This window comes from Triturus cristatus, chromosome 3_1, assembly GCF_964204655.1.
Source record: "Triturus cristatus chromosome 3_1, aTriCri1.1, whole genome shotgun sequence".
Lineage (NCBI taxonomy): Eukaryota > Metazoa > Chordata > Amphibia > Caudata > Salamandridae > Triturus > Triturus cristatus.
In genome coordinates, this window is record NC_140583.1 from 950,969,063 (window position 1) to 950,989,855 (window position 20,793).

At 44.6% G+C, this 20,793-nt stretch overlaps 1 protein-coding gene across 4 annotated transcripts in view; it reads left to right on the top strand.

The window, feature by feature from the left end:
- STAM2 (signal transducing adaptor molecule 2) overlaps nt 1-20,793 on the top strand; it is a 405,110-nt gene that overhangs the window by 230,593 nt on the left and 153,724 nt on the right. For all 4 annotated transcript variants that reach the window (XM_085645536.1, XM_085645535.1, XM_085645537.1 and 1 more), the window contains exon 11: nt 5,479-5,533. In XM_085645536.1, coding sequence (XP_085501662.1) covers nt 5,479-5,533 — 55 coding nt within the window. The remainder of the gene's footprint in view (nt 1-5,478; nt 5,534-20,793) is intronic.

Sequence of the window (20,793 nt, forward strand, 5' to 3'; positions counted from 1 at the left end):
AGTAAGGAAGGTTCAGGGTGCCCCTAAATACTAAATTTAGGGGTGTTTACAGGTAGGTAAAGGGCAGGGACCACTGGGTCCCTGTCCTGGGGTGGGTACACCCCCTATCCTGCCACTCTCCTGTGGGAGGGGGGTGGTGGCCTAGTCCGGATTGGGTAGGGCTCCCCATCTTCAAGATGACGAGGGCCCGGAGATGTGCTGCACCTCGCCTCCCCCACCTGAGAGGTGGGGTTGGCAGGGCTGGCACATCCCCTGTCTTTACTTGAAGTTTCCGGCCAGTCTTCCCGCCAGAGTGGGGGTCAGAACCGGTGGGGGCCAGTTGCTGAGTACAGCAAGTAGCCTGGAGAAGCTCACAAAGGTGGCATGCCTTTGAAGCTTCCCCCTGTCCATCCTGGGGGAGGAGACCTAGCACCTCTCCCAGGATGTGCATTGTTGCAGGCCCAGGAGAGCGGGGCTCTCCACCCAGGGGTCCAGTCTGCTGTGTGGCAGCCTAGGCAGCCCCTCAGACCAGACGTGGATTTTAGGTTAGGTTTCAGGGGGGATCTCTAAGATGCCCTCTGTAGTGCATGGTACATTAAATCCCACACTGGCATCAGTGCGGGTTTAATGTGTTGAGAAGTTTGATACCAAACTTCTCAGTCTTCAGTGTTGCCATCATGGTGCTGGGGACTTCGTGTTTGATGAGCTCCCAGCACCATATACTCTTAAATGGCAGCACTGCACTTACAGTGCCCAGAAATGGACCTGGGTACTGTAGGTACTGTAGGGGCACAGGGCTCCTGCTTCTGTGCCCACACCACTGGCATAGTGCATCCAGCTAGAGGGGTGGCTGATGTATGCCAGGGCAGTGTAGGATGTGGGCATGGCACACAGGGATGTGTGGCCATGTCGACTTTGTTTTGTCTTGCACCCAGACACTCAGCCTGCAAGGGCAGTGTGTTTGTGTTGGAGTACAGGGCCTCTAAGGGTGGCACAATAAGTGCTGCAGCCCTTAGAGGCCTTCCCTGGTCACAAGGCCCTGGGTACCTAGGGTATCATTTACATGGGGCTGACATGTGGCCAGGGTTTGCCAATTTGGGTTTTAGGTTTTAGGGAAGGAACATAGGCCCTGGGCACCTGATTGGCAGGAGTCCAGGGCACACTCAGTCAAAGTACATTCAGCAATTCAGCAACAAGTGGGGGCATACCATGCAAGAAAGATGGCACTTTGTCATATCCTCTGCATCAGTTTGACATTCTGTGAGTTTGGGCAAATCACTTATGCACGGGGAGAGCTGGTGCCAAGACTCAAAGTCTGTTCCAAAGTCAGCAGCTGGTGATGTTATGGCATTGGCTTAACATTCTGTGTTTCTTGGGAAATCACTTAGGCACGGGGAGAGCCCCATACCAAGACGTGCACGGGAAAAGCCAATGCCAAGACTCAAACCCAGTACCCCAGTTGTTAAAAAATATATACATACGATGTATGCACTGCAACCAAATCTCTTTGCCAGGAGAGCTATTGCCCGCTGCAAGGGTGGGGCATTTGATGTGAGTTCAGAATGGGAATGGCTGGTCGACCGTCCTGCACCGCCCTGCAAGGACCCCCTCTTCCCTTCCCTGCTTGTGTAAAATGGAAGTACTTTATGTTTAGGAGTGAATGTCTCAGAAAATGCACTCTTCAAGTTTGTATTAAATAATGTCTGCATTCGTGAGACAGTAGTCAAAGTTAAGTATTTTCTAGTACTTCAATTGTGTTAGCTGGTATCCGTATGCAGCCTCATTTGCTTCTTTCCACGGAAGACTGTTAGAAGCTCATTAACAAAGGAGTTTTATTGCCTCATTAATCAAACCGGTGTCACAACCAGTCTTATCTAAAAGGAATGCAAACATTCCCCTGCTTTGTTTAAAAAAGGATGGCACAGAAACACTTTTATAACGGCAAGCGATTTCAAGCTATGCCAGAGTAGGAACTCAGGAGCAGTTAAGTGGGTTTTTGTGAAAGTAAAAGCGTGGAAATGCTGAACAGACTCTAGGTATATAGATAGTCACCAGTACATCTGACCTCCTTAGGAAGCATTGCCTTTTCTTTAATGCTGATGTTGCTCCCATATGCCCCCCAACCCTAGTATTGTTTCGATTTAAATGTCCGTATATAGGTTTTCCTAAATCATGTCCTTATATAGGCACAATTTGCATTGCCCTTATTTAGGCATAGAATCCCAGTCCTTATTTAGGCATTAGCCATGCTATCCAAAATACAAGCATGGTCACCTACATCCGTCCATCCCAACTTCACAATGAGTTCTTAGAAACCAGACCCTTAAGCCTTTGGGACTTTCCCTAGCTAGGATTATTGATTTCTCCAAGAACTTATCTATTATGGGTGAACTACTATTCTTAGGGGTTCATTCAGGACGTCTTCCCCTGCCCGACTTTACGTCAATGCTAACATTCCTAAGCACTTTCCAGGTGTATATATATACCTTCCCTTACCATGGCAAACCACGGCTCGGCTGCCCAGCTCGATACGGCTCGCCACGGGAAGTTCGGAAGGCATTCGAGTCCCCGCCTGACGCATTGACCAGGCGCTGTCATCCCTGCTTGCAGAGAATCCAGCTTCCAGTGTTCTGACTCCTTTCGCGGGGTGTTAGAGTTTGAGACCTGCTCAATTCTAAGGTATGGAGCTGACTAGAACCTAGAGGGACTCTTGGCATATGCAAAACTATAGCTTACCATACTATAGAATACAGTACCTACTTCTTACCTTGTACTACACTTAGGTTAGGTACACTGGGGTAGAACTATTTAGAAGCATCAGACGAGTATCCACTTTTTAGCTTATGTTATTTATGTATGTGTATATGAATATATGTCATAGCTAGAAGACAATCCTAGTGCAGTATTATTTCTTCTTACTGATTACGCTGTACGTATTATATCTTGCATACTGTCTTGCGATTGTAACAGCTCATATCTCTTACACGAAAAACAAGACTGTTCAATAAATCCTTTTTATTGAAACACCCGTCTATCTATTTCTGTGTGACTCTGAAGAAGCTAAGCATGCACGATTGACTGAGTGAAACTGTTATCTGTTGTTTCCACGATTCTCAGACATGTTCCGATTCTAAAGGGAAACAAAGTTGTAATGTTTATGCGGTTGCCAGAAACGACTCCCTTCTTATTTATTCAAGGAGTTTCTAGTGGCCTCTGAGTTAGCTGGCACACAAAGTAAATAAGTTTAATGTACTCGATAGAGGCATACTGACCTCAGTCCTATGCCACAATTATAGTGTATATTATTCCAATGCGCAGAGCCTATAAAGGAAATAGGAACTACACTACAGTATGATCAACAGCTTTTGAAGTGCACTGAAGACGGGGGGGAATAGATTCATAATTATTTTTTCAGTTGTATTTTTTCTCAATGTAATTAATACATTTAAGATATTACGCAGGCCATGATTATTCTTTAGTTACAATACTGCAAGGAGTATAACTTATAGTTTGCTAAAACATGCTTATTTATTACAAAGAATACCTAATTGTCATAAAATAGCATGGAGAGTGGGGGTAGTGGTGCATGCTCTGGATTTTGTAACATTTATCAAGGAAACAAGATGGCTCCACACTGAATGTTATAGTGCTGTTGACTTGCATCGGGGCACTTGGCTTTTTCTCTGTGGGTTAAAAAGCCTTGGAGTGTCCATTAATGTTTACTAAGGCAAGCTTGTATTCCTAAATCAGACTGCATAACCTAGTGTGTAGCAATTAAATAGCTCTCCATGCCCTGGCGGCACAGCATCCAGGATAACTTGCTGCATGGCTAAACACTTATATAAGGTCCCAGAGGCGAGACCTATTGCCTATGCCAAATGCTTGTTCCTCACTGGTAATAATACCACTGTGGCTGCTGGGACAATGGCAGGGATGGGCCTAGGTGTGAGTTACATCTGCCTATGACAGGGGCTGTGACTTTGAAGCTGGCGGCCACATCCCTCAGGACATACTGTCAGGAGGAGGTCACACCTCTTCTCAGCCAAGACCCCTTTGTTCTCTTTGCTGAGAGCAATTCACACCTCCTAGCAGGCTGCCAGATGGCAGTTGGGGGTTATCTCTGAAAGGGCAACTAGAGACTTTTAGATAGGAAAATGTCTACTCTCAAATTAATAATTTGCAAACCTGACTTTTTCTTCAGATTGGATATTACATTTAGATACATTTGAGTCCTTGGATAATGGTTCTAGCTATTGCCAAACTGAAGTTGTACACTATAAGGTGTTATAATGTCACCCAGTGCTTTTCAATGGGAGATCTAGCCTTGCCACAGTAAAAAAACGACGTAAGAGATTTTTCACAACGAGGACTTGTAAAACGTAAGTACATATGTCCTCCTTTTTAAATACCATTCACCCTGCCTTATACAAGTAATTAGAGCCTACGTTAGAGGTAACTTAAAATATTGAAAAGCATGGTTTAGGCCTGGCAAAAGGTTTATTTTGCCAAGTCAAATTTGCAGTTTGAAAACTGCACTCTCATGCATTGCTTATTACTTTAGTGGTGGCACAATAGGTGACATTAAACTTGCAGGCCCTGGGTACACAGACTACCATTTATTAGGGACTTATAGGTAAGTAAATTAGGCCAATCATGGAATAGCCAATGTTATATGATTTTAGGGGTCAGAGCACAGACACGGGACACTGGACAGCAACACCACAGAGTTGAGCATGGATGTCATTTAGGGGGTGCAGCTGCAACCCCTGGCTTTCCCCTTGCTACCCCTGGCACTGCTTTTGCGACCCCTGGCCTCAGAGGTGGCAAAATCAGTGCCTGGAACACAGGGGCTGCTCTTCCTAATGGACACTAGTTTGAGATCCACTTGCTTGGTTTCTGTCAATTTTTCAATTATACAAATAGTGAATAATATTATTCACTATTGGTGTAATAAAAATGAGGTGCTTTAGCGGGAATATGACCCTATCTGGAAGCTAATGTAAGTAAAAACTTCTGTTAAATGTATGTTGTATGCATTCTTGCTGGTGAGTGTGTTTATGTGCGCGAGAGTGTGTGAATTTGTTAGTATGTGTAAGCATGTGTGGTGATTCAAAGTAAAGTTCAAATGGCGTTCAATGTCACTTCTGCTACTCCTGGCATTTTGGCGAATTGACGCCCATTATGTTGAGAGTCCACACACCAACAACAACATCTAGCAAAAAGTGGTGGTGGTGACGAAAAAAAAGGGGTTTACCCACATCTCCTATTTTGTATTGATCACAGTCCTTCTTAGCAGTGATTTTAATCATAATTATTAGGGCATATAAACATTTGGCTTTGTAAAGCTGAAGAAATATGTCTGTGTTTCATATACTGCTTGGCTTCCAAACCACTCAGGAATCCACAGCTTTTTATATACTGTTTGCATGCAGGATTTGCTGATTCTATAGAAATTTGAATTTGCTTTTATTCAAAGTTAACAACTTATTTGTGTTTTAGATGCCTGCCAACAGATGTGTCCAATGATTGATGAAAAACTTGAGGAAATTGATAGGTGAGCCTTATGGTTTATTTCTGTTATGCCATATGTACTCCTTAGAGAGATTTGGTTTTATCATAAATTGCCCCATGTGTATTTTGCTTGTAATCTTCTGTCTTAACTAACCATTTGTCTTGATTGTGGTTAAATCCTGAAGGTGTAGAACACTCCTTTGGAAGTGCAGAGATGTCGCGATTTATTTTGAGATCAAGATGATTATTACAGCAAACCAGTGCCTTCTTAGTTTGATGGGTATTCCCATCTGTTCTCCTGAAAGCCCCACTTATCCTCCCACTCACCTTGTAACCCCAGCCCAAAGCATACCTCTTAATGAACTTGGTTTTCCTTATTCAAAAAACATACATTGGTAAATCCCCCTGAATAGTAGTAAATGTTATTTATACCCACAACTAGACTGGTCTATTTTTGATTTTCAATGTCCGTTTTTTTAAACATAATGATTAAATTAACCTTCTGGTGTGGTTGCTTCTAGTCGTAAAGTATTAGAATTGGCTTGTGTCCTCACAGCATTTATAGCATTTATTGGGGGGATTTGCATGCAGGGATTTCCAGATGCATTCTGTGGCCTGGGAGATTGTTGAAAAAGAACAATAGACAGAATAATGAAGTATAAGAAAAGTTTTTAATGGAAGCAAGTCAAATTATTTGGTCGTGCTGAATGTAGAATGAAAGTTACACTTATCACCAGAACAAAACAAGAAACAGACATAATCCAAGGGGAAAAAAAGCATTGGCAATGCGAATAGGTCTGGCTTATGAATGCACTGTCAAGCCAGACTTAGAAATCCATATACGTTAATAACTTCCCTCCTGCTGCCAGAGAGAAAAGCTTTAATAGCATTGCAATGGCATGTATGTGCCCCTAAAAGTTCAAGCTTAGACAGCTGGATAAATAAAAAAAATGGTCACAGCTGTATGGAGGGCAAGCACATTTTTGTGGAAGCACACACCTTCTGTCCAATCAAAATATGTACTCCTGGCTCCCAACATATGGGCGGTGCAAAAGCCCCGCTCCTTATGATACCTAATTTCTGTCACTGTCAAGCCAGTCCATAAAAAAAATAAAAAAGTGCCTTTTCTGTCACTAAAAGTAAGAAATGTTCATTCTTTAGCCAGCTCTGAAATGGAGGGGAGACAACATGACTAAACCACATTTGCAGTGAAAAAGCAAGCCTTTCTGCCATATAACATAAGCATAGAAAGGACAGACTTTACCAATGCTAAGAAAGAAAAGCAAGTAAAGGCAAACGTTTGCCAGCATAGAAAGAAAGCTTAAAGGAATAGTCTTCACCGGCCTTGAAAGTATTGATTTTTTGTGGTCATTGTGATAAAAGGAATAGACCATAGCTAGCTTTGGGAGAGAGAGGAAGGGACCTTTTCCAGCATTCGAAATGAGAATGCAGGTTGGTAAGCTTTTGTCAGCATTGAAAGAGAAGTTAAAGTACTGTCCTTAGCCGGGACTGGCAGAGGCCTGTGAGAACCAAAGGAGAAGAACATGGACAAGCCACTGCTCGCAATGGAAGAGAAAGTATTTTTTCTTAGTACACTACAGATTTACCAATCTCAGGCATGAAGACTAGGGAGAAGCAAAACACACTTCCTGAATGTTTCAGCATTAAACATTTTCATTGCTTGGCACTTAATTTCAACTGCAAATGTTGCATTACCCAGTGCAGAAATTGGAACAAAATCTCTGATGACCAGCTCGCCGCCACCCTTAGCAGATCCGCTCCCATGGCAACAAACTACGACCCCCACCACCACCGACGCCCGCACTCTACACAACTGGATCACCAACTGCGCCAACACCATCGCCCCCCTCAGAAAGCCAGCTGGTTTTCCATCGAACTCCAAGAGTCCAGACGCACCTGCAGACGACTCGAAATACTATGGAGAAGCCCAAAAACCCCAACTGAGCATGACCACTTCAAAACAGCTACGGCTGCCCACCACAAGCTCATCAGACTGTCCAGGAAGAAATCTCTACAGGACAGAATCTCCACCAACGCTCATAACAGCAAGGAACTCTTCGACATCATCAAGGAGTTCGCCCAACCCAACAGCGAGTCCACAGAAATCACTCCCTCCCAGGACCTCTGCAACACTCAATGCTTTCCTCCATCACAAAATCAAGACCATCTACGATAACTTTGACAACCACGACAATGACCCCCACGAGGATCCCCGCACCCAGCATTATGCAACCGACACTTGACAGCTAGACCTCCCTCAGCATCAAAGACACCTTGAGGATAATGAAGACCACTCACTCCGGGGCCCCACGCACTCATGCCCCCACCAAATCTACCGCAAAGTCGCAGACATCATCGCCCCAAACTCAACGTATCATCAACCTGCTCCTTCAAGACTGTCTCCTTCCCTGAAGACTGGAAACACGCCGAGATCAACCCTCTCCTGATGAACCCTTTAGCGGACCCCACCGACCTCAAGAATTTCAGACCAATCTCCTGTCTTCCCTATCTGGCTAAAGTCATGGAAAAAGCTGTCAACAGCCAACGGGCTGCCTTCATCGAAGAACACAGCATCCTCGACTCATCCCAATCAGGATTCAGTAAGAACCACAGCACCAAAACTGCATTCCTTGCAGCAACAGTTGACATCCGCGCCCTCCTCGACAGAGGAGAGACTGTGGCCTTCATCCTCCTCGACCTCTCTGCAGCCTTCGACATGGTCTTTCACCGCACTCTAGCCCGCAGGCTCAACAGTGCGGGAATCCGGAACAAGGCCCTCGACTGGACCCTCTCCTTTCTCTCCGGCAGAACGCAACAAGTCAGACTCCCCCCATTCCTCTCAGAACCGACACAGACCACCTGCGGAGCCCCACAAGGATCCTCCATCAGCCCGACTCTATTCAACATCTACATGGCCCGCTAGCAGCCATCGTCCGAGCACACAGACTCAACATCACATCGTACGCAGACGACAACCACCTCATCCTCTCCCTATCCAGCGAACCCAAGTCACCAAACACAACTTTCGACGGAACATCCCCTGCCCCCTGTGCCCTCCCCCATACCTTGGCGCCTTCAAACCCATTCCGGGTGAGTAGATAAAGCTTTACAAACTCCTGATTGGTTGACTGAGTACATCGGGGTAGATGTTGAGGATCAAAGGTTTGTCAGTAGAATGCTACTGAATAAAACACAATGTTCTTATTTGCACACTCTTAAAGCAAGAATCTTCAGGTAGAAAGAGAATGCAAATATGTGACTAACTACAAAGACCGTGATTTTGACTCCAGGGACGTTGCTGCGATTCCTGTAGATGGCTATACCACTGTCTGCCCATAACAGTGTTTTTTGGCATCCCTAACCGGGATGGAGATAAGAAGTAGAATCATGGCATCACTGTAACTGCTGAAATATATGCCATAAAAGGCAGCAAAAATCTGAATCAAATTTGAGACCTCAGTAGTACTTAACTTTATTTCTTTGCATCTGAGGTGGAACTGGTGCTGGACATTTCTTGACATTATCCCTCCACACCCTTTTCTAGCATTTGTTGTTTGGATTCGGAGGTGAGGAAGGATGGCTATTTCACTCGCTTGGTCACACAAGTTTTCCTTGTTTGAATTTCTTTCAGGCTCTCCTGCCAAGGGAGGTATCTCTTGGAAATATATTCAAAGGTGAGCAATCTGCAGGTAGAAGTATCCATAAAAAGAAAGTTAATTACGTTTGGAAACAATCTTTCTAGTGCATATTCTAATTAAAGATCCCTCATCAAACCCTCCTTGTCCTGAAGACAGTTCATAGGCCTTCTAATAAGATATCATGTTACTTTGTTTACTGCCACCTATTCATTATAGACATTATTCTCAACCCCGCCTCGAGACAGTGTAAAAAACAGATGATAACTGATGTTAGGGCACTGGGATGGGTGCTTTATGGCTCCAGTTAGATCACCGCGACTCAGTTTCCAGCACTGAGACAGATCCAGCTCCCCAGCAGTGCCAGAGAGCTATTTCAGAATACCTACTATCCATCCTGCAGTTCAGGGTGGGCTAGGAGTATTATCAGTTTACCATGATCTTCCTCAGCTTCACCAGCCACCCCTCAGGTGTTCATGTAGTGATGGTGGTGGTAGCTGCTTGTATTCAAAGATCAGGAATAACTGTATTCCTGTACCTCAGCGCCTGGTTGGTTGCTGACGCAGGACACAACTGAACGATGGTGAAACTCCTGACATTGTTGTGTTTCACCATGGTGTTCTCCGTAAATTAGCCAAAGTCCCACCTGATTTCCCCCCTGCAGTTTTATTAATTGGGGCAGTCATGGGTACTGTGGAGTTCGAGGCTTTCCCTCTGCAGCAACTAGACCAGCACATTCAGATGTTTCAGGGTCGCTCCTTGGACCAGGTGAGGATGGTTCTGAGGCTTCTGAAGCTTCTGGAGCTCTTAGTCTTATGCATCCTCTTGTCAACCTCAACAGGTGGCACACATGAGTCCTACTGCGGAACTTGAAGGCCCAGTGGGTTCTGCATCAAGGTTGCATGTCCGACGCCATTCAGAGGAAGCAGCTCAAGGTCTGCAGTGGTTAACAGACTGGAGTTTGTCTTGCAGCAGGCCATCCTTCCCCCACCCAGAGCTGACAGAGGCGATGGACTCATCACTGCTGGATATGGTTATCACCTGTGCAAGGTTGGGTCTGGTCCAGGGTCTTGTTTTCTGTGTTGAAGTTTCCTCACGTACACTCATTAAGGCACACATTCCGCTGGAATGGGGCAAAGGACTCCTCTTTGCCTCCTGTCTTAGCAATTTGGCAGGGTCCTCCACCCACACCTACACAATCCACATTCCATGTTTGATTTGAGGCCTGATAAGTTGGATGTCATTCTCACTTCCAGATGCTCATTCACAAAATCCATTAATGCCAGGTGCCTTAACAAATTTGAGACTTGGTGTAGTGTCTGAATATTGGTGTTGTATTTAGTCCAGCGGGGCCTCCCAGTGGACAATATAAAAGGTTTATTTGGCGGCCCTTTCAGCCTTTCTACGTTTGGCAGACCAGCCATCCTTGTTTAGATCACCTTTTATGATGAGGTTCATAAAAGGTCTGACACGTTTCCTTCCATGCCATTTGTAAAGCCACAGTGGTATCTTAACTTGATTTTGACAGTTCTCTTCTGTACCCTCAAGCCAATGCATAGTTGCTCACTGTTTCTTCTAACCTTGAATATGGTCTTCCTCATAGCGATTGCTTCAGCTCATTGCCCGAGTGAACTACAAGCACTTTCAGTGCATCCACCTGCACCTTTATTCCAGACAAATTGTTAACGGTGACTCGAGAGGCTATCATACCTAAAGTCGTGACTCCCTTTCACAATTGGCAATCAATCACGCTACCAGTGATCTCTGCTTCCTTCTCACCTCTCTAATAGGAGAGGCTTCATTAGTTGGCCCTCAAAAAAGCTCTAAGCTTTCACATAGACCATACCAAGGATCGTTGTGTGGACAATCAACTTCTTGTGAGGTTCTCCAGAGCAGAGAATGGGAGGATGGCGCAAAAGCGGACCTTTTTGAGGTGAACACTCCTCTGCATTAAGATCTGATAAACACAGGCAATGAAGCAGCCCCCAGAACCTCTGAGAACCATTCAACCAGGGCCAAGGATGCTACTACTGGATCTGAGGTAGCCCCAGGAAATTCCTGAGTTTTTGATGAGGTCTCGGTCAAGGCAGTAGTGCTCGGTGAACTACTGCCTTGACCGAGACCTCATCAAAAACTTAGGAATTTACTGGGGCTACCTCAGATCCATGGACACCACAAGTGTGGCAACTGTAATGCGTGCGATACAACCATTGAAGGGAGTGTCTTTGTGTACAGTAACATTCAAATTCGTCACAAGGAGTATACTGTCTATCCAAAAATGTGATCTACAGTATAGTGTGTCCATGCAATAAGGCATATGTTGGGCAGACCAGTCAGGAAATTCACCACTGCATCAGCCAACACAAATTAAGAATAAGGTGCCGTACAATGTCAGTCCCTCCAGTCCAGCATTTTTCGCAATGTAAACATACAGTGTTCAATCTAAAATGTACAGTTCTGTGACAATTACAATCAGGCAATGACATATCTTTTTTAAGACATCAGGCGTTAATGATAATAAAATTAAGAACGGCTGGAACGGGCCTCTATGAAATGTCGTAGTAGACATTGGTTTTTTTAATATAAGGTTTTACCTCTTCTCATCTAGTGGCAGCAGTCTGTTCTCAGACTTCTGTGCAAACAAAGTATCGATGATAAGAAGAGGCACTGCTGTGTAATCCTTGTAAGTGTATTTTATTCTCTCCCATCAGGGGCTCTATGCCCCCAAAGTTAACGTGGCACAACATTGCTTTTCAACAACGTGTTCTGAAAAATCAGAGATCTTTGTGGTACCCCCGTAATCTGAACAGCCACCCACGGGTAAACCTATTCTAATCCAAGCTGAGGCTAAACTAGGCAGTACTACATGTCGCAGTAACACTGTGTCCCCGATAGGAAGACCAACGCCACAGAGACTTCCCGCAGTTTGGTGCATTACTATAACTCCCAGCAACAATGTTCAGCCGACTGGAAGGCCGACATCATTGCGCCTTCACGTAAACACAGGATTTAGCCTGAAAAGGAATATTCATGGAGTTCATGACTTCGTTGAAGGAGGTGTGCCAGCCGGACTGCTGAGGACTCGACGTATACCCAGAATCCCGCGCCCCTGCAAACTGAGACCGCAGCAGAGAAAGAAGCAGAATAATTGAAAAAGAAAGACTGAAGGTAAACTGAAGACCTGTTTGAACGGCATATGGCTATAAAGTCATAGGTTTTTTGCCCAAAATCTGACCAACATTGTGTATTTCTTACAGCAGTTAAGCCTACATATCCTAATGGTCTGTGCAACCCCGACTTAGGCTTCAAGGTGAGAGCATGACCTAAGTCTTGCGTCACAGTTAAGGTGCTTAACCTGGCAGATGGGGATTTGATCAGCAAATATGGCACACAAATCTTGTATCTCCATGGGTGTCCAAGTCATCGTAAATGCACCGGGCCAAAGTGTCACTTCTCTAGAGCATCATTGACCTGACGGCACGGACATACATTGGGGGTGTGTGTGTGTAATCTGTGTGTATATATGTATGTATATGTATACATATATATACACACACACACATCTATATATATACACATATATATACACGTGTGTGTATATATATATATACACATATATACATGCATATATACACCTCCACACATATATTCCTTTCAACAATTTTTTTACATATGTATATTGCGATTAAGTTTGAAAGATTTCTTTTGATTAAATTAATGAATTATAAAAATGTAATCAGCAATTATTTATGTATATGTATGTTGGCAATTTTAAGGTCTGATTGACCGAAATAAAGATTTCTATCTATCGATCTATCGATCTATCTATCGCAACATGCGCTCCTTCAGCAGCGTAATACGGGCCACACCAACAGTGCTTTCAAAAAGCTCTTTAATTTAAGACCAACAGACATTACGCGTTTCGAGTCATGCGACTGTTAATCAAATGCCACGCTGTTACGTCGGTGGGTTTTTTGGCTTTTAAATAACGTAGCTTATTAAACACTGAAAAGGGACAACCGTCCATTCTTCCAATCTCGATTTTAAAAGGGCAGTCAATGGTTTTCAGTTTGTAATTTATGCCAGATATTACCAATGCAGCGAGGGTAAGTACAATTTCATACTTCAGGTTATTCATTTAACCCCCAAATGGTTCTGAAATAAATGTGTTCCCTCATTGCAAATTCTGTTCATTTTTTTCACAAGTATATGGACTGCAACTCGCAAAGTGCTCCATAACTGCCGTTTACTTTTCTTTTATTGGTTTTCAATGTCGATTTTGGCAAGACTCAACTTGCTTCGCTGTTTACCGAGTGCAACACTTGCTTCAAAAGGACAATCCATAACTTGGTAACAGTAATCCGCAGGGAAGTCCCGCTACCGCCGTGTACTTTTACAGCTTGTAGTTCGCCTTTGAAGATGGTTATTTCACAAAAAGAATTCTTATAACGATTTTAATCTCCAAGTTCTCAGTTCATGATTGTCAGTATTTCTTCATTTATTTACCTACGCTAGGATTCAGAAGGAGAAGGACGGGAAGGCTTCCAGCCTGAATGGAGCCCTTATCAAGGGGAACTTAATAAATTAAGAAATACGGACAATGATGAACTTAGAACTTGGAGACTAAAATCGTTATAAGAATTCTTTTTGTGGAAGTTCAAGTGCTAACTTTAGAAGATGAAAAAAGAATAGCTAAATCAAGAGACTATAAAAGCCCTGAAGAAGCGCAGTGGAGCGCGAAACATGTGTTGGCTTTGTACAGACTGAGGCTATGTTTTGACTGCTTAAGAAAAAATAACTAACAACAAAAAGAAATGAACTAAGAAGATAGATTTTTATTGATGTCTTATGTGTGTATATCTCAGTGATGGTTTTTGATATATATATATATATATATATATATATATATATATATATATATATATATATATATATATATATATATATATATATATATATATATATATATATATATATATATATATATATATATATATATATATATATATATCCTACTGGCGATAGCCAGTAGGTAGTTATAGTTAGGACCACGTTTCCATAGGAAAACCTCAACATTCTATTTTGAATAACTTTGGCGCCGGTCGACGAATCCTCGCGAATTTCTCAAAATAGGTGGGGCGCTACGCTCCGCTCCTACCCTGAAAGTCTCGGGGGGATTCGTCAAGCGGGGGCTGAGATAAAAGGGGGGTCCCAAAACGCGTTTTTCCCATGCATTTTTCCATAGGACCTTTAGAACGAGCTACAGCCCGAATGGCTGAACAGAATTACTCAAAATTTGGCAGAGAGGTAGTCCCTAGGTCAAGGAAGTGCCTTTTGTAGGTTTGGTGTAAATCTGTTCAGTAGATTCTGAGAAAATAGCCTTTAAATCAATATATATATCTGAGCCAGCTTACGGTACGCTTACCGTACGCTTACGGTAAGCGTACGGTGGCGTGCGCGAGCGCGATTCTGATTGGCTCTTAGATCTTAGTAAACATTCGAATCGGCCGAAACCAGGAAGCGGCGGCCGCCATTTTGTCTCTCGCACTGAGAGAGATTTTTAAAATCGGAAGCCCAAAAACATGTAAAGGGGCTGTTTTGACAACTCCCTCCCACATAGTCATGTGGAGGGAGTCCCCAAACATCCCCCAAGTGCAAAAACGGTTTTATTTTTTTTTCGGCAATTTCGCGGGGTACGCTTACCGTACGCTTACGGTAAGCGTACGGTAAAAAAATAAAAATAAAAAAAAAACTATCCACACTTACCCCACCCCCTGTGCTTTTGGTGGCCGAAGGCCACCAAATGTGCTGGGCTTATTACAATGGAAAAAAACACTATCCACACTTACCCCACCCCCTGTGCTTTTGGTGGCCGTAGGCCACCAAATGTACAGGGCTTATTATAAGGGAAAAAAACTTAGCATTTAAAAAACCGTACTAATTCACTGAAAAAACCATAGGTTTCACACACGTTATAGTTAGGAATTAGCATTTAAAAAACCTTGCAAATTCACTGAAAAAACCATAGGTTTCACACATGTTATAGTTAGTGGAAATTTTAATGATAAAAAACCAATGAAATTGCCCCGTTATAGTTAGCGCAGGCAACTATAACTCACGCGACCGCAATCCTCTGCTGATGACATATGTGTCTTTATGAAAAAAAAATATTTGTAATATATGTATAGCTAAAATTTAATGGAAGAAGACATGGGCAAATAAGTGTCTAAATACAGTATTAGCATCAGCAGAGGATTGCGGTCGCGTGAGTTATAGTTGCCTGCGCTAACTATAACGGGGCAATTTCATTGGTTTTTTATCATTAAAATTTCCACTAACTATAACATGTGTGAAACCTATGGTTTTTTCAGTGAATATATATATGCACACGCACACACTCACACACAGACACACACACACACACACATATACATACACATATATTTACATACATATATATACACATATATATATAAACATACATATATACGTGCACACTTCTATATATATATATATATATACACATATATACATGCATATATACATACATACATATATATACACACATACATATACATGTACGTATATGTATACATGTATGTGTACGTGTATGTATTTGTATGCGTGTATATATGTATGTGTGTGTATGTATGTGTATGTAGGTAGATGCCTATATATGTATGTAGATGTGTATATATGTATGCATGTGTGTGTATATGTATGTGTATACATACACATATATACACACATATATTTACATACATATTTACATACACACACACATATATATATATACAGACATATAAATATATACATATATACATACATATATACATACATATACACATATATACACATATGTTCGAGGCATATGAGCTGCAGATTACACACTTGTGCATAGATCGCCATCTGGTGTTGGGCCCGGATGTTTGCAGTTGTTTTTCCTCTTGGAAAGTCTTTGGAAGTCCCGAGGTCGGTGACTCCTCCTTTGGATCGTATTGCGCATGGGCTTCGGCTCCATCCTCAGATTGTTTTTTTCCGCCATCGGGCTCAGATGTGATCTTCGGGCTCCAGTTCCGAACAGCTTCCAGTTCTCCAATCGAAGCGCAATCCTCACCCTAATTTGCGGTGTTGTTTCGATCGGCGCGGCTCTCATTGATCAAGACCTTCAATTCTAGTCGTCGACGACGGCCTTCGGGCCTACCCAAGCTCCGGTCCTGGCTAATGGAAAGGACTCCCTTCAAGAAGTGCCCTCGATGTGGGTCTAAATTCCCCCACACCGATCTCCACGAAGTATGTAACCTCTGCCTCTCCCCTGAACACGAGACTCTAGACTGTCCGGCGTGCAAGTCCTTCCGGTCCAAGAAAACCATTCGAGACCGAAGGGCACGAAGAACCATGGCACACTTGTCGACGGCGATTCCAGATGACATCTTCGGAGAAGGCGTTGACGCTCCAGAAGAACACCACCCCGATAAGGGCCTCGTCAGCGCCTCCGAAGCCGATGATTCAGATGTGGAGGACAACACTCCGGCACAGAGGGTCGTGAGTACTGAACTACCCCCCCCCCCCCACACCCTCGACGGCACCGAAAAAGGCTTCGGTCACGCCTTCGCCTCCGGGCCTAGGTAAGACCAAAGACACTGCTTCCCACAACGCACCTTCGGGACCGGTAAAGAAGCCGATTAAGCCTTCCGGCGGCTCGGGCTTGAGCCAGCCCACTGTCGGTGCCGAGAAACACTCCTCCGCACCGACGCTGAAAAAGAAAATGGCCTCCTCGGCACCGAGCTCCATACCGAAACACTCGGCGCTCTAGCTCCTCGGTACCGACACCATCCCAGGAACCGACCAAAAAACACAAGGCCATCGACGCCGATATCTCAAAGCCGAAAACCATATCAGCACCGAGTAAACAAACAGCCCTTTCCAAACCGCATAGTTCCAAACAGCGGACTAGCACAGACTCTAAAACCAGAAAACCAACGGCGCCGATGGACAAACCACCCTCGGAAGAACTCTTTACACCGGATCCATTGCAAAAGACATTGATCAAGGACTCCAAAACCGGACACTTGATGCTCAGCATCAGAAAGAGACAGCTGGAAAAACCTGCTCCACCTTCTGAGGAAATTTGATTACGGCTCCATCTTGCGTATTGACACCATTGTGATGTTGCCCTCACTCAGGCGCCGACGACCTTCGAAGCGTTTCTTCGTACTCTGAACTGTAACATGTTAAATTACCTTTTTCCTGTCTCTCTGAGCAAAATACATTCTGGGACCCGGCTCGAAGCAACTAATTTCCTTGATAACCATCTATTGACCCTTGGTGATCCTTCTCTGCCTTCCCTTTGTTTTACGAATCACCACCTGCTTCACGCAAACACATCCTGTTGTAAATTAATTAAACTTAGGAATGCTTATGCCACCTGGCCTATGGGGTCAGGTAGAGAAAACGACCCTAGGGAAGGAATTTCTATTACCTGTTATCCTGTATCTTGTACAAAGAATGTTTGCTAGTGGATGATTTGTTTGTTTTTATTGCACATTGAGGGGGTTGTTGCTTTAGGGGATTCAAGCGCTATAAAAGACTGTGAGCCACGGATTGAAGTGGCAGTCTCCTGAGAACCTACCACTGATGTACTTCTAGGACAACTGTACCTAGCTGCAGCTAATAAATTGAAGTTCCTATGCCAACAGAGTGTTCCGTGTCTCTGTACAATTAAGCAGGCAAACTCAGAAGATTTAAGGCGTACCCTGCGCCGCCACGCCTAATTCAGCCTGGTTCTTCACTCCAAAGAGGAAGGACTCTGCTACCTCCCCTTTCAGAATGCCTTCACCACCTCCTCCACCCCCTCCACTGTCCCCTCCTCCACCTTCTCCACCCCCACCTCATCATTCTCCAACACCCTCTCCAGATGATGATGATGATGATGATGATGATGATGATGATGATGATGATGATGATGATGATGATGATGATGATGATGATGTCTATGATGATATCGGGGACGTACCCCATGACCTACCTACAGGGGACCCCACTCCCACAGGTTCCCCAGACCCATGGAACGACTATAACATCCCTGACATTCCTAACGTCCCACAAGATGATCTCTACCCTTTGAGACCATCCCCACCAAAAGACTCATTAGGGTTCAACCACTTACTCCAGAGGGCTGCACACTATCACGGGGTAGATCTCCATACCGACCCCGTGGAGGAGGACTTCCTTCTCGATACCTTTGACACTACTCACAGGGCCACCTCCACACTGCCCATGCTCAAAGGAGTTATTAAACACGCGCCGGAGGTCTTTAAAGACCCAGTCAGAGCCAGGGTCATTAACCCGCGCATTGACAAATATATAGCCGCCCCTACAGATCCCTCCTACATCAGAGGGCCAGCACCACTAGATTCCCTGGTAGTGTCTACAGCACGAAAGAGGGCCAACTCCCAAGCGTCAGGCGAAGCACCACCACCTGACAAAGAGTCAAAACTCTTGGACGCATCCGGCAAGCGCACTGCATCACAAGCTGCCAACATATGGCGTATCGCCAATACACAAGCGCTACTAGCAAGATACGACAGGGCCCATTATGACGAACTAGAAGCCATAATGCAACACCTCCCTGACAAATAAAAAAATAGGGCAAACGAGTTAATTCAGGAGGGCAAAACCATCACCAATACCTCCATCCGTTGTGCCCTAGATGCAGCTGATACCACCTCCAGAGCCATTAATACCAGCATCCTCCTCCGTCGCCATGCCTGGCTAAGGATCTCCGGTTTTAAACCAGAAGTACAAGCTTCCATCCTGAATCACCCCTTTGACCAGGAACATCTGTTCTGCCCAAAAGTAGATGAGGCCCTAGAAAAAATGAAAAAAGACACTGATACGGCAAAGTCTATGGGAGCCTTACAATCACACCCTCCCAGGCGCTCCTTTTGGAGCACATCCAGAGGCTACTCCTCTGACACCGCTTCCACTTCATATAAGGCCCCTACCCAATTCACCTTTACAAGGGGTTACCAAAGAGGCGGCTACAGAGGCAACAATAATAAAGGCAGAGGCAAGACAAACACCGCCGCTCTGCCTCCGCACCTACCCAATGACTTCCCTCCACTCCCCCCAGACTATCCCACTCTGGTCGGGGGCAGACTCCAAAATTTCCTTCCTGTCTGGACTACCATCACCTCAGACAAAAGGGTAACACAAATAATTTGGTGAGGCTACTGCCTAGAACTAATAACTACCCCCCAAACATTCCACCCAGACAACGCCCAATGTCAAAGGAACATCTAACACTACTAAAGCAGGAGGTAATCTCCCTCCTACAAAAAGGGGCGATAGAACACGTTCCTACCAACCAACAAAATATGGGGGTCTACTCCCTATATTTTCTCATACCAAAAAGGGACGAGACTCTACGGCCCATCCTAGACCTCAGGCCCCTAAACAGATACATACACTCAGACCATTTTCACATGGTAACACTTCAGCAGGTAGTTCCACTGCTTTCCCACAACGATTTCCTGACCACATTAGACCTAAAAGACGCCTATTTCCACATTCCTGTGCACAACGCTCACAGGAAGTTCCTCAGATTTGTAGTGGATGGCCAACACTACCAATTCAAAGTACTCCCATTTGGAGTCACAACAGCACCACGAGTATTTACCAAGTGCCTAGCAATAGTGGTAGGACCCCTGCGGCGACAACACATCCATGTCTTTCCATACCTAGACGACTGGCTGATAAAAGCCAGCTCATACAACCAGTGTGTAACAACACACGCACGCCACTATCCAGCTACTTCACGACCTGGGCTTCACAGTAAACCATGCAAAGTCCCATCTACAACCATCCTACATAAAACAATACCTCGGTGCCACTATAGACACCTCAAGAGCGCTAGCCTACCCCAGTCCGGCCAGGATTACAAGCATTCAGGCTCTACGTGCAAAATTTATGGCACAACACTCCCTTTCAGCTCGAGTGTTTATGCAACTAATAGAGATGATGGCCTCTTGCATATTCATAGTCCCTCACGCTAGACTCCAGATGCATCCTCCAAGAGTGCTTAGCGCGCCAATGGAACCAGGCCCAAGGTCAATTAACAGATCTGGTGTTGATAGACGGTCGTACCCATCGCTCTCTGCAGTGGTGGACCACCAAAAACCTTTCCAAAGGGCGACCGTTCCTGGACCCGGTTCCTCAGATAGTACTGACAACGGGCTCAGATGTGATCTTCGGGCTCCAGTTCCGAACAGCTTCTAGTTCTCCAATCGAAGCGCAATCCTCACCACATCAACCATCTGGAGTTACTAGCCATCTTTTTAGCCTTAAAATCTTTTTAAACACAGATTTCAGGCAAGGCAGTCCTAGTCCGCACAGACAACATGACAGCCATGTACTATATATATACAAAAACAAGGCGGCATACACTCTCCCCAGCTCTCTCAGCTAGCACAAAGCATATGGAGATGGGCCATACCCCAGAAAATCTTTCTCCTAGCCCAACATGTCCCAGGAGTCCAAAACACCATAGCAGATCTGCTCAGCAGACAAACACAACAACTCCATGAGTGGGAACTCCACCCACAAGTTCTTCACCCGTACTTTCAAATGTGGGGGCATCCACAGA